This window comes from Hyaena hyaena, unplaced genomic scaffold (genome assembly GCF_003009895.1).
Source record: "Hyaena hyaena isolate Hyena2069 unplaced genomic scaffold, ASM300989v1 scaffold_525, whole genome shotgun sequence".
NCBI classification, from domain to species: domain Eukaryota; kingdom Metazoa; phylum Chordata; class Mammalia; order Carnivora; family Hyaenidae; genus Hyaena; species Hyaena hyaena.
In genome coordinates this window covers 1,213,820-1,227,832 of record NW_024081157.1, presented here as the reverse complement: position 1 = coordinate 1,227,832, position 14,013 = coordinate 1,213,820, and the positions used below count along the sequence as shown (strand labels likewise).

General features: G+C 38.1%; 1 protein-coding gene across 8 annotated transcripts in view; it reads left to right on the top strand.

Annotated features, from left to right (window-relative positions):
- The window catches only part of RASAL2 (RAS protein activator like 2), a 186,772-nt gene that overhangs the window by 141,256 nt on the left and 31,503 nt on the right, over positions 1–14,013 (top strand). For all 8 annotated transcript variants that reach the window (XM_039255387.1, XM_039255390.1, XM_039255388.1 and 5 more), the window contains 4 exons: positions 7,567–7,720; positions 9,465–9,563; positions 10,310–10,864; positions 13,664–13,808. In XM_039255387.1, coding sequence (XP_039111318.1) covers positions 7,567–7,720; positions 9,465–9,563; positions 10,310–10,864; positions 13,664–13,808 — 953 coding nt within the window. The remainder of the gene's footprint in view (positions 1–7,566; positions 7,721–9,464; positions 9,564–10,309; positions 10,865–13,663; positions 13,809–14,013) is intronic.

The following is a 14,013-nucleotide window of genomic DNA, read 5'->3' as shown; positions in this document are numbered from 1 at the left end:
GACAAAAATTGTTAACATTTTATTATTATAGTTTATTATTTACTATTGTTAATTGTTAGTATTTTCTACAGGAGATTGAGGAAGGTACCTGTATTTATATTCTTCACCCCCTATCCTCCTGGGCTTTTGGAATTTACTACCATTTATTTCTTCATTGTTTAAGGGGAAGAAAGTGATTAATTGGGGGGGGGAACCTTCAACCACATTTCAGCCTCATGTCTCCCTCAGGCCATTTCCTGTTGCCATGTCTCCGCCGTTAGACTTCATGAGTTAGTCTCCACTCTCTCACATCCCATTCATTAGCATGGCAATCTCATTTTTGTCCTCATGGCTGAAATCACTCTTACCGAAGTCTCAATTATCTCTCAGTCCATATATCCAGTGGCTACTATTAATATTTTAACACACCGATCTGCAGTAATGGACAGTCCACCCTTCTTGAGAGCTGTCTTCCCTGGGCTTTTAAATACTCACATCTTTCCGTTTTCCTTCAGCCTTTTAAATTCTTCGGTCTCTTTCATCAGTTTTGTAGATTTAGGTGTTCGATACCTTGCATTATTTTCTTAGGACGTTCTCTTGGTCAGCATGTTGTCTTGCAGTGGTCACAGTGCCTCAGTCCAGTCAGGCTGCTAGAACAGAGCATCATAGACTAGTTAGCTTGTAAGAAACGGAAATTTATTTCTCACACTTCTGGAGGCTGGGAAGCTCAAGATCAGTCCAATCTTGAATCCTCAAGATTCAGTGTCTGGTGAGGACCTCCTTTCTGATTAGAAAGTCCCATCTTTTCACTGCATCCTCATGTGGGAGAATGGGCCATGGGTCCGTCCTGGGTCTATTTCATGAGGTTTTAAATCCATTCATGAGGTCTCCACCTTCACTATGTAATCACCTCCCAAAGGTCACACCTCCAAATACTATCACCCTAGAGTTTATCATTTCAACATAAATTTGGGGGGAGGACGCAAACATTCAGTCTGTAGCAAACATCTACTCTCATAGAAACCTCAAACTTGTAGAAAACTTAATTTCATTTCCACCCTCATCTCAACAAGTTTTGCCTTTTTCATTTCCCTTCTCTGTAAAGGACATCACCGTCTTTCTGCCCAGCCCGTCCTTGGCTCTGTCCTCTCCCTAATTCCTCCAACATTCATCATTAAGACCTATTTACCTTATTTTTTTAAATATTTATTTATTTTTGAGAGACAGTGTCAACAGAGGAGGTACACAGAGAGGGGGGTGGGAGACAGAGGACCTGAAGCAGGCTCTCTGCTAACACCAGAGTCTGATGTGGGGCTTGAACTCTAGAACTGTGAGATCGTGACCCGAGCTGAAGTCAGACCCTCAACCTACTGAGCCATCCAGGCTCCCCAAGACCTATTTACCTTCTAATTCTCTTTCAAATCCAGCCACTTCTTTCCACTTCATGATCTTGACTCAGATTACTGCCATAATCTGTGACCTAGTCTCTCTCTGTGTTCCATTTTTTTTTCTCCCCTCCTTATGTTCCCCTCGTGGTCTCCACACCTTAGCCAAAGACTCTTACTGAGACACACATCTGATCCTGTCATTCCCCCTCCACCCAGAAACCTTCTCATGGCCACCCACTGGTCTTTACTCAAATCGAAATACCCACATTACTACAGGTGCCTTCATGGTATCTCTCAAGCCTCATTGTTCCCCACCCCTCTTCTCTCAGCCGCCACACTCACCCAAAGCCACAGTGCTACATTCTTTTCAGTTCCTCAAACACTTCAGACTCGTACACTTCCACCAAGACCTTCTCACATGCCAGCCTTTCCCTCCGTGTCTGTGTTAGCTAAGTTGAAGTCACAACCTCACTTCCTTTACCTCCAAGGACGTTTCTCTGAATCCCCAATTTAAGATCTAGGGCTCCTGCTAAATGCTCACAGAGGCTCTTTTGCATCCTTTTTCATAGATCTGAACACATTGTGTTATAATGGATAAAGAGAAAAGTTAGTCTTTCCAATCAGTATTTAAGATGTATGTTAGTTAAGTTGTTTGTGAGTGTGCTTTGGCTTAGTTTCAAGTTTTTATTTAAATTCCAGTAAGTTACCATATAGTGTAATATTAGTTTTAGGAGTAGAATTTAGTGATTCATCACTTACACACAACACTCAGTGCTCAACACGATAAGTGTCCTCCTTAATACCAATCACCTGTATAACACATCCCCCACCCCCGCTTCCCCTCTGGTAACCATCAGTTTGTTCTCTATAGTTAAGAATCTGTTTCATGGTTTGCCTCTCTTTCTGTCTTTTCCCCCTATATTCGTCTGTTTCGTTTCTTAAATTCCACATGGGAGTGAAATGATACAGTATTTGTCTTTCTCTGACTGACTTATTTTGCTTAGCATAATACCCTCTGGCTCCATCCATTTATTGCAGATGGCAAGATTTCATTCTTCTTATGGCTGAATAATACTCCATTGTATATATATATATATATACACCACATCTTCTTTATCTGTTCATCAATCGATGGATATTTGGACTTTCCATAATTTGGCTGTTGTTAATAGTGCTTCTGTAAACATTGGGGTGCATGTATCCCTTCAAATCATCATTTTTGTATCCTTTGGATAAATACCTAGTAGTGCCATTGCTGGACTGGAGGTTAGTTCTGTTTTTAACTTTTTGAGGAACCTCCATACTGTTTATTCTAGAGTGGCTACACCAGTTTGCATTCCCATCAACCATGTAAGAAGGTTCCCCTTTCTCTGTATCATTTCATGGGTTTTAAACACTGAATATAGTTATGTTTGTATTTAATTTAATTGGCACTAGTAGATCGTATTCCATTTACAATTTAAGGACAAAAAAAGTAACAGTATATTACCATATGGTACAATTTTTGTTAAAGAGATTATTCCTAGTGTTTGTCATATTGAAGGCTCATTGATTTTTCTGCCCTCCTCAACATGTTTTAATATTTATAATCTTGTCTTCCTTTGTTGCCTTCTTTCATTGCATGTATACATGTATATGTACCAAAATGACAAATTGAATGTCATTTTTGTCTATGATGATAAACTTTGTTACCATGAGTTTGTTAATTTAAATGACAACTCAGGCTGACAAATATCCTATTTTACCATTAGCAGTTGGGCTCCTTAGACCATCCTGTTTAGAGGCTGAGAGCAGAGAGAGGAAGGATCAGCAATATATGTTACATTTTCATAAATAGCTTTTTGTGTGAGTGGTTGTGTGGTATATTTTTTTAAAGCTAACATAAAAATCAGGGAGTAATTTAAGCAGTAAGGACTGGCTTTAACTGCAGCAGATAAACCCGTTCAGCTAGTGCTTTCAGGATTCTCAGGAAAGACAGTTTTTTGAGCCCACAAGTAGAAATTCTGCTGAGTGAGTTCTAATTTCCTTGTTGTTGTTGTTTAATCCAGGGAAGAAAACCTTTAAAATTATAGTACAGGAAAAGATCTGCTCTTTCCAAAGATCTACCAGGTTGAAAAACAATAAAATGTAGGGAGCAAATGAATCTACATTTTTCCCAAATTTAAAAAGCTTGGTAGAGTCCTGGGATACTGAGCTGTGTTCTCAAACACGATAAACTGCCTTCGGAGTACATACTGGTGAATACGAGCCTATATTGCCGCACCCACCTTACAGCTGAGTGTTTCTTCAAGAATTCAGTGAAGCAGTCTGGAATCATAACTGCCAAGCCCAGCAGAAATTCACCTGCACTGGAGTGCAGGATTTTGTGTGGCAATAAGCATTTTTAATTAAAAGTTTCCGGAATGATTTGGAACTGAATCTGTGAACGTGTGGCAGATTTGAGCTAGCACATCCAGGCACCATTGGCACTTTGAGGGAAACATGGCTTTTTAAAAAATTTGAATGGTTAAGCTGAGAAAAATCCAGCTGTGTTTTACTTAACATCACACTAATCAGAGTTCTTTGACTCTATTTTTTTTCCCATCCGTGTATCCAGTGGTGTGGGTATTGGCTCCCCATCCCCCAACCCTTCACTTTTGTCTTTTAAGGACTGATTTTAGATAGGCATGTGGGTTAAAGCAATGGAATGCTCAATAACTGTAGTGAGTAATGAAAAGCTTGTCTTACCTTGTAGTTTATCTCTTAAATAGGTCAGAAGCAGCAGGTAATCTTCATCAGCAAAGCAATTAGATTTTTAACCCTGACCTATCACATTGCTAGAATCCTCGGAATTTACAAAGAAATCAAGGTGGTCTGCTGGCCTTAAAACATAAAGAACACGGTGTTCCTTAGTTGGAAGTAAAGTTGCTTCTGGAAAGCAGTTTCCCAGTTAAGCCAAGAAATAATTATATTGGCACCCTGAATTATTCTTACTTAATGTTTGGGATGGTGGGGTTGGAAGAAGAGGTGCAGGGGCTGAGGAGAGAACCCTGGCTAGGAATCAAGGGATTCACAAGGCCCACTTTCCAGGCTAGGTTCCTTGATGAAGGCCATTGTCAGACTGGACTGGAAAAAACTGTTTTAAACTCATATTATTCTCTCAGTAAATCCATACTCTACATTAGAAAAGTAAACTGTAGTGCCATATATACAGAGCTATTAAAAATCTCTAGTTAGCAGGTCTAAGCAAAATCAATTCACGTGAAGGTACAAGAGGAGGTAGACATGATTTAGAGGGGACTTGAGTCCCTAATGCTATTCCATAGAAATATTTGCCCAGATAATACCTCTTCCCAACCTCAAGCCATTCCCAGGCTGCTTAACCTTCCTGTTTACTCTAATCCTGCTTCTCTGGGAATTCTCTCTTCTCAGAGATACTTTCTTCCCAATACAGGAAGGGCTTGCTTATTTATTCAGTAGTAATATAGAGCATATTAGTGACTTTGGTGTTGAATTCATGGGTGTGTAGGTGTACATATATGCTGACTTCTGAACTAAGTGTTAATAATGAAATTTCAATAAGTAGGGGGAGGTTTGAATTCTAATTCCAGATGTCTTGGTTCTAATATCTGTTGATGGCTGCATTTGGAAGTTAAACCTGGGTTTCAAAATGGAATCTGCTCAGCATTGAAAATACAGTAAATAGGAGTTTCATCCAACTTTCTCTTTCAAAAAGTGGTGTAATCCAGATAAGTTAATATAAAATAATACCTAGGAACACTAAACTAGGGTGAACATGCAAAGGAAATAGAACAGATGTGAAAGGAAGATTGTACTTGCAAGGTCGGATGTGGCAAATGCCTTCTAGCTGAGGGCAAGGAATCACAGGGGAAGAAGCCAGCTAAAGCTGAGATTTGTCCCTGAGTTCAGAGATTCTCCTCCGCCCCCAGAGTTGCCTTCTGGGTTTTTTCCTACAGCTTTTGACTTTGAGAAACTGTTAATGGAAATGAGCAGGGACGTTACCGTTCCTTCCTTTCTGTCTTAAAATGGTCACGTTTGCAGAGCAAGCTCCTGAGTCCTTCAAAGCACAGCCTCTCCCGGCTGCCTCCTAGCCCTACTCTCCGGATAGGTGGAGCACCATGGCAACAGGCCCAGCCTAGAGCCCAGCACCTTGTTTGTGTTACCTGAGGGGCTGGATGCAGCCTGAGCAAGAGAAGAAGGAATATTACCTATCCTGCAACCTGTTCGGAAGATGCCATCTTGTTTCCTTCTTTGTGTTTCTGTTCTACTTCTCTTGGAGCCTTGAAATGACACCTGGAAAATGTGTATCCAGAGATGTTACCAGTAAAGGAAGGCAGGAGGGAAACTCTCTTCTGTTGGTTCTTGCCTTCTAAACAAAGACATAGTTCAGAAAGTGACTTGCTGCACCGTGACATGTAGCAGCACAATGATTTGGGGCTGCACTCCCAGGTGGCTGTACAATTGCTTCATGTAGGTAGGCGTTTATTTTGTTTAAAATAAAATTAATTTACGTTTTAGAATATCATCCTTGAGAATTTTCAAAATAAAAGTGAGACTTTTGTCATACTGCCTTCTATTTAAAATATGCCTTAATCTTTCCTATCGGGAGACTCTCTCCCAGAGCACGAGAGACTTTTCCTTTCCAAACAACTCCTCCTGGGAAAAATGGGCTGGGATTTATATGTGTTTTTAAAAAACATTACAGCATCCTGTTAACTGGCTCCCTATGAAACGTACTGGGAAAGGTTATTCGGTAACTATTAAAATAAAATTTTTTAGCCTTTAGTTATTTATGTTGATGGCTGTGTTTGCAGTATATAACATAGCATTGTTTTATCCAATAGAACAAAAAGAAACAAATGTTACCTTGTTATATTTCTATGTAGAAAACATTAAGTGGCATTTGTCCCTTTCGTGTATGCTTTGTTTTATCAATGGGAAATACAAATATTGACTTTGTGACCTTAGAAAGACTGCTGACTATCTCAGAACACGTTTTCTTTATAAACATTAAATGAAAGTGTTTTTTGTAATGTGTACGGATGGAAGAATGGACTCAAATTCTCACTGCTTAAGATGTTTCTTAATATATGGAATTTGATTAAACAGTGTTAGAATAATGTTAGCATAGCCATTTCAAGGCAATAAATAAAGCTCCTTATTTGTTGTGTTTTACAAAAACAAATGTCTTTACACCGGCATAGTTCTTTTTATCCTTATGACTTGGTTACTTCTACTTGAAACATATGTATTTAATTCTGGGTGTTTTACTCAATAAATTCTTTAATTATTGAGTAAAACTGCTTGGCTCTCCAGTTCTGGATCCAAGAATATTTCGCTTTTATTCTTGACTTCATTAATTCTTCCAAAGGGAAGGCAGCGAGGGACTCGCTGCTGTCATGGCCAGAGTCATTCACAGCATTCTTCTTTAAACAACTAAGAAACAGAATCAGCCCAAATGCCTGAATGGTGTTGACAAAGATTTGTTCCTCTAGACGAGAGTTTGAACATTTCTTTTGAGGGTGGGAGGTTTCTTCAAGGCATTTTATTCTTTATTCATGTTTATACAGTAAAGCATGGATATGACCAAATGCTTGCCAGAAAAGAATTCCGTATTGAGATGGAAATCAGATCTTTTGAAAGGCAGGGTCTTGTGCTGAAAAGTTGGTCTTTGACTCTGTGTGAGTGTGTTTATTCTGCCAAAGCAGCAAGAAACAGAATGAGGATTCAGCCACTACTGTTTTGTCAGGGATAGAAGAGGTTCAAACTATAGCATGAAAAAAAAATGAGAAAAGAAAAGAAACAAAACATGTCTTTTGATAATACCTTTGTATGAAAAAGAATATGTAAGTACCTTGTGGAGTATGTATTTCTCCATCTTCAAGATAGGAATGAGAATAAAAACAATGTGGGTAGTGGAGCTTTTTGAACTCCTTTGAGACTGGTATAAAACTATAGTATGTTTTTGTGCTTTATTGAAAAACAAGTGTGTACATGTGTGCACACACAAATGTGTACGTGGTTGATTTGTGCCATGCGAATATGGTTGTATTATTATTGCGGATTTAACTATTCATTTGCTCCTTTTTTATTTTTCCTTAAGCGTTTATGCATTTGTTGTTAGCCTCCCGTATGTTCATCTTTCGTTTTCCTGTTGGCCATGCAGTACACTATCTAAAATATCATTTTCTACTTTTAGGATTCGTAGTCTGCCTAAACTAAAAGAGTCACGTTCCCATGAGTCCTTGCTGAGCCCTTGCAGTGCCATAGAGTGTCTGGATCTCGGCAAAGGAGAGCCGGTGTCAGTGAATTCGGTCCACAGTAGCATCCTTGGAAAAGACTTCTGCTTTGAGGTAAAAAGCATAGAAAGAAGGAAGAGTGATTAAGCACCAAACAGATTTTCTCTCCAGTGATTTTGTGATTTTATTACTATGGTATTGATGATTTGATCATCATTAAGTGACTTTCAGCTGCTGAAAATAACCTACTTATAGGAAAAAGGTTGAGAATCTATTAATCTAGTTATATTGGTCATTAAAGTTATTAATTATGCCTTCTCATTCCTTTTGGCCTAGTCTGCCTTTAAAATAAATATGTTCTTAACATACTCTTGGCACAGGTCTCAATCCTAATGATAACTAAGTTAGTATTTTAATTTTTCAGTCTTTGATAAAGATATCACCCACTATGTTATCTTTCTCCTAAAAATCTAAGCTTCCAACTTTAGTGAGTCTTTAAGGAAATTGACCAAAATCATAATTTTCTGACTACAACATGGGTAGTTTGATATTTGAGACCATGTCTTATTCATTTTTGTAATTCCCTGCACATAGACCAGTCCCTGACACATTGCAGGTGCCTAAATTCTTAAATAAATAAGTTAATTGCCCTTCATCATTAAATTATGACTATCACTTTTTATAAGGTAATTTCTTCTTCCCAAACTAAATATAAACTCCCTCCCAAACTAAACAATTGGCCATTTGCAATTTAATTTAAAACTCTTTGTGTGTGTGTGTGTGTGTGTGTGTGTGTGTGTGTGTAAGGGTTAGGATTTGATTAACTTGAACTTACTAAGTAACTAGTGGTGAATCCTATGATAGATGGTGTAGAAGTTGAAAGATGTTTGATTCCTATTCTTATGGACCTGCCCTAATACAAAGACATATAATGCAAGCCAACTATGTAATCTAAAATTTTATTAAACCCAAATATCATTTTAAGATGTAACTAATATAAAATTATCAATGAGATTTTTTACTTTTTTTTTTTAAGCTAAGTCTTCAAAAGCTGATGTGTATTTTACATTTGCAGTACATCTCGTTTGGGACTAGCTACATTTCAGGCACTCACTGGCTACCATATTGAATAGTGCACATACTCTGATCTGACTTCACTGGGTTATAACTTTAGATTGAGTTAATACGTGAGCACACTTCAACAATTTGAACAGGTCGTTTATTAGTGTTCATTTTTATAGCAGTCACTTGAATTTTCCTGTATTTGTGGAACTCTGTTCAGCAGGCCGTGTACCAGGCCCAGTGCTAGGTGCTAGGTATACAGACAGCATAGTTCATCTTTAAAGGACAATGATAATAGTGGTCAATGAGAAATGGGTTCCAAAGACAGTAATTCAATACTGCTAACTCTTTTTACTTCCACTTAGTACTCGTTCTGTAATATTAGAGTGAAGGCAGTCCTGAGAAATTTGACAAGCTGTTTTAGAGGCTCTCTGGTGTTTGCAGCTATTGTTTTGTTAACTCACTCAGAATTGAGTATATTTGTTTACAGGTATTGAAGATGTGGCCTGGAAGGTTTTTAATTGTGATCTTTCTGAATGGAAGGCCAGTTTTAGGTTCCTGACCTAAATTCTCAATGGCCTTTGTTCCCCTACCTGGAAATGCATATGGATGCTACCTACATATGAGAACAAAACGCAGATGTAGAATATAGACATCACAGAACTACCAAATATCATTTCTGTTTTATGAATTATGATTTGGGTTCGTAGCATATTCCTAACTTTTAAATAATAGAATTATGAAAACAGAACCTGCAATCCCTATGTTTCCCTATCTCTAATCTTTTATATTAAAGGTTACCTACTTAAGTGGAAGTAAATGCTTCAGCTGTAACTCTGCTTCAGAGAGAGACAAGTGGATGGAAAACCTTCGTAGGGCAGTTCAACCAAATAAGGTAATAGTGGCTTTGAGTGTCTAAAAATGTATAACTCTGTGATCAGTAAGTTGATAGAAGGTAAATGCAGCAATCATACCTCAATTTTTATAGTACTTTTAAAGCACATTTACATTTATGCACATTATACCAAAAATAATCTTATTGCAGATATTATTGTGATTTTTACCAATGTGGGTAAGAAGACTCAGAAGTTGGGGTGCCTGGGTGGCTCAGTCAGTTAAGTGTCCAACTTCAGCTCAGGTCATGATCTTGCGATTTGTGAGTTCCAGCCCCGTGTCAGACAGCTCAGAGCCTGGAGCCTGCTTCAGATTCTGTGTCTCCCTCTCTCTCTCTCTGCCCCTCCCCCTCCCTCAAAAATAAATAAACATTTTTAAAAAACTCCAAAGTTATGTGACATGCCCATGTCCGAAGCTGATATATGACAGAAATGGGACTAGAACACTAGTTTCTGAACTGCTTCTCTCTTTTTTTATTTGCAGAAAGTAGGCCAGTTGCCACTAGGCTGGCTGTATTAGAACTTACATGATGTTTTTTGACCCAAGTAAATTGAGTACTTAAGGCTAAGATTCTGATATCTTCTTGTTCAGAGTTTGCTATTATCCTGAACAAAGAGAGAGCAATCCCTTTCATTATTTAATCACCACCCTTAATAAAATATTTACTGAGTATCACCTCCTTTCAAAGGAAAATGTTGTTTTTCTGGGATTTCAGCTTTCAAACTCGAACTTGTGCTTTTTTTATAGGACAATTGCAGACGAGCTGAAAATGTTCTTCGTTTATGGATCATTGAAGCCAAGGACCTTGCTTCTAAAAAGAAGTATTTCTGTGAACTCTGCCTTGATGGTACCCTCTTTGCTCGTACAACCAGCAAGACCAAAGCAGATAATATTTTCTGGGGTGAACATTTTGAATTCTACAGCCTTCCATCTATTCATAGCATTACAATTCACATTTATAAAGATGTGGAAAAAAAGAAAAAAAAAGAAAAGAATAATTACGTCGGGCTAGTCAACATTCCCACTGCCAGTGTGACTGGTCGCCAGTTTATAGAAAAGTGGTATCCAGTGAGTACCCCTACGTCCAACAAAGGAAAGACAGGGGCACCTTCTATTCGGATTAAATCTCGGTTCCAAACTATCACCATTCTGCCTATGGAGCAATACAAAGAATTTGCAGAATTTGTCACCAGCAACTACACCATGCTGTGTTCTGTCCTTGAACCGGTAATTAGTGTGAGAAATAAAGAGGAGTTGGCTTGTGCCTTAGTGCACATTCTTCAAAGTACTGGCAGGGCCAAGGTAAGTGGAAAAGAGGGGTTACATTACCCAAAATCTCTTCCCTGCATTTTGTGAAGAAATAACCATGCTATGTTTAGTGTAGAGATCCAAATTGGAGAAGTATGCTTTGCTATTGGTAAAAAAAAAAAAAAAAAGTAGGAAGAAAGCCTATTAGTAGTTGTCACATGCAGAGAAGATGGGGATTATTAAACAAAAAGTAACATGGAGACACCAACAGATATTTATTTAAAGACCAGTTGTGTGAAACATAGATACCAGGGCCAGCTCCTTATTATCTGACAGAACAAATGGTAGAATTGGTGTGCTAATCCCACAGTGTGTTCAAGATTATCTTCAGTTCCAGAGTGTGTTGTATGATAATTTTGCTCCTTACTATGTATTTTTTAAATGTTTATTTATTTTTGAGAGAGAGAGAGATACCAGAGTGTGAGCGAGAAAGGGCCAGATAAAGAGAGAGACACAGAATCCGAAGCAGACTACAGGCTCTGAGCTGTCAGCACAGACGCTGACGTGGTGGGGCTTGAACTCATGAATTGCAAGATCATGACCTGAGCAAAAGTCAGACACTTAACCGACTGAGCCACCCAGGCTCCCCACTTCACTATGTTTTTAATTTAAGATTAACCGATGAATTAAGATTAACCTATTCCCTAGTCACAGAAGGAGATATTCCAGAAGCATCCAGCAAGAGTCTTCATGGGATCAGTATCCCTTGGTATTTCCAAGGGGTATTATTTAGTTGGTAGCTGTTTTATGATAGTCTTATCTCATTTCATCCTGGATAGAAGTAAAAATTGAGGAAGATGGAAAAAAAGGAATATGCTAATTATATGAAGAAAACTGATAGACTCTGTGATCATCCTGAACTATGATAATTACCATCTCTATGAGGCATATTCACTAGACTGAGTCTCCATTATGTTGTATGCAAATGGGTCATGGTAAAACTGTATTTTAGATCTAGAAGAGTTCACAGCTAAAATAATTTATTTAGAACCAAACAATAAAATTAAATGCTTTTAAGATTTCGTGATACAAATCAGAATATATCCCATTTTTAGCCCCTTATGTAACTGCCTTTGTACTGATTATCATTTTTGTTTTTGAATTTTATGATACTAATTTTGAGTTCTCCAGTGTTACAAATAGCTTACAAGTTTGGGGTCAGGTGTCATTGAAATTTTGAGTCTCATCTTTGAAATTGTATGGATTTGTTCATTCTGCTCTTCTATTTCTTAAGGTTCAAGGATATATATGTAGGGTATTTTTCAACAACTTTATTGAGATACAGTTTACATATAGTACACCCATTTTAAGTGGAAAATAATAATGAGTTTTGACATATTATGCACCCAGGGAAACCACAACAATCAAGATAGAGAATGTTACCATCACCCCCATAAGTTTCCACCCGTTCTTAGTATGAGTTTTAGTAGTGACTCCTAACTTTGTTGAGCTGCCCCACAGAAAATCCCATTATTGTTCAAAGTGCTTAAATTTAAAGTAAAAATAAGTCAGCATGTTTCCTTTGTTTTTGGTTTTGGAGATTTTGAAGTATACATATAATGTTCCAAATACATGATGTTTTTACATTCAAACTGAACAACAGTAAACATTGAATTTTATATCAAGTTAATTTTTTTTAGTTTATTTCTTTATGGGGGGGAGGAGGGCAGAGGCTGAAAGAGAGAATCCCAAGCAGCCTCTGTGCTATCAGTGCAGAGCCTGACACAGGGCTCAATCTCACAAACTGTGAGCTGTTGATCTGAGACAGAATCAAGAGTCAGATGCTTAACAGACTGAGCCACCCAGGTGCCCCCCATCAAGTTAATTTTTAAGACTGTTGGGAAAAGAAGCAGCTATTTCTTGAGGGCTTTATTTCTCTTTATGCCTTCCTGGATGGATTAGATAGATGGATGGATGGATTTAGATAGATAGATAGATAGATAGATAGATAGATAGATAGATAGATAGATAGATAATCAACCTAGAAAATGAGTTCAGGTGCTAAGTTTAAGAAAGTCCATGTTGACACTGTGGACCAATTTGTAACTATTATATATTGAACACCTAATATGTACCAGAAACTGTTTAATGCTGAAAATCTAGAGATGACTAAAAATACCCACTGTCTTTGGCCTCCTGGGGTTTATAGTCTTCTGGGGAAAACAGATAATAATTGAGTACTTATAGAAATAAGTGTGTGATTACAGTGAGAAGTGCAGAGGAAAAAAAAGACACAGGCACTATGAGAGTGGGGAATATGGGACTGACCGATGCTGGTCAGAGAAGGCTTCGTTGAGGAAATGATGTACAAACTAGGATGCAAAGGATTTGAGGAATTAACTCCATGACACTGTGGCAGGAGCGAGGGTGGGAGTGAAGCAGAACTGAGAACAGCATTTCCAGAACTTTTTGGTAAACAGCATCTTGTTTTAGAAAGGCCTTGATATATTCACGAGCCTAAAAAGAAGCCCATTGAGGCTGGAACAGAATGCAGAGAATGGGTTATGAGGAGGTTGGGGAGGTAGACAGAGACCAGAAAATGTAGAGACTCGTAGGCCACATGCAAAAGTATGGTCTTTATCAAAAGTGTGATGGAAAACTTTTGAAGGAATTTTAAACTTAAAGCTGGTGATACCTAGGCTTTTATCCTGGCTGACTTTTTAATCTTACAAATGAATGGGGCACCTTTAGTTTGAAAGCAGCATTTCCAGAATGTCTAGCATTTCATCAGTTTCTTCTAATGTATATTATTTAATCAGTTGCTTCCTGCCTGATTGAACATTATTCCACCAGGATTTTCTGACTGACTTGGTGATGTCTGAGGTGGATCGCTGTGGAGAGCATGATGTCTTGATCTTCAGAGAGAACACCATTGCCACCAAATCCATCGAGGAATACCTCAAGTTGGTGGGACAACAGTATCTTCATGACGCATTGGGTATGGAGAAGAAAAACATTGCTTTCTTTGCCTTTCAGTTTTGGGTTTTTTTCACTCTCGTAGGTCAAACAGATTGAGCTCAAATTCAGCAGGTTACTTAATCCTAGCTGACTAGGGTGTTAAAGTTTCAGCTGTAAGCCTCTGCACTACTCACCAGTGGTACTGGTTTATTACATGTTGATTTATTACTATATATGTACAGAAA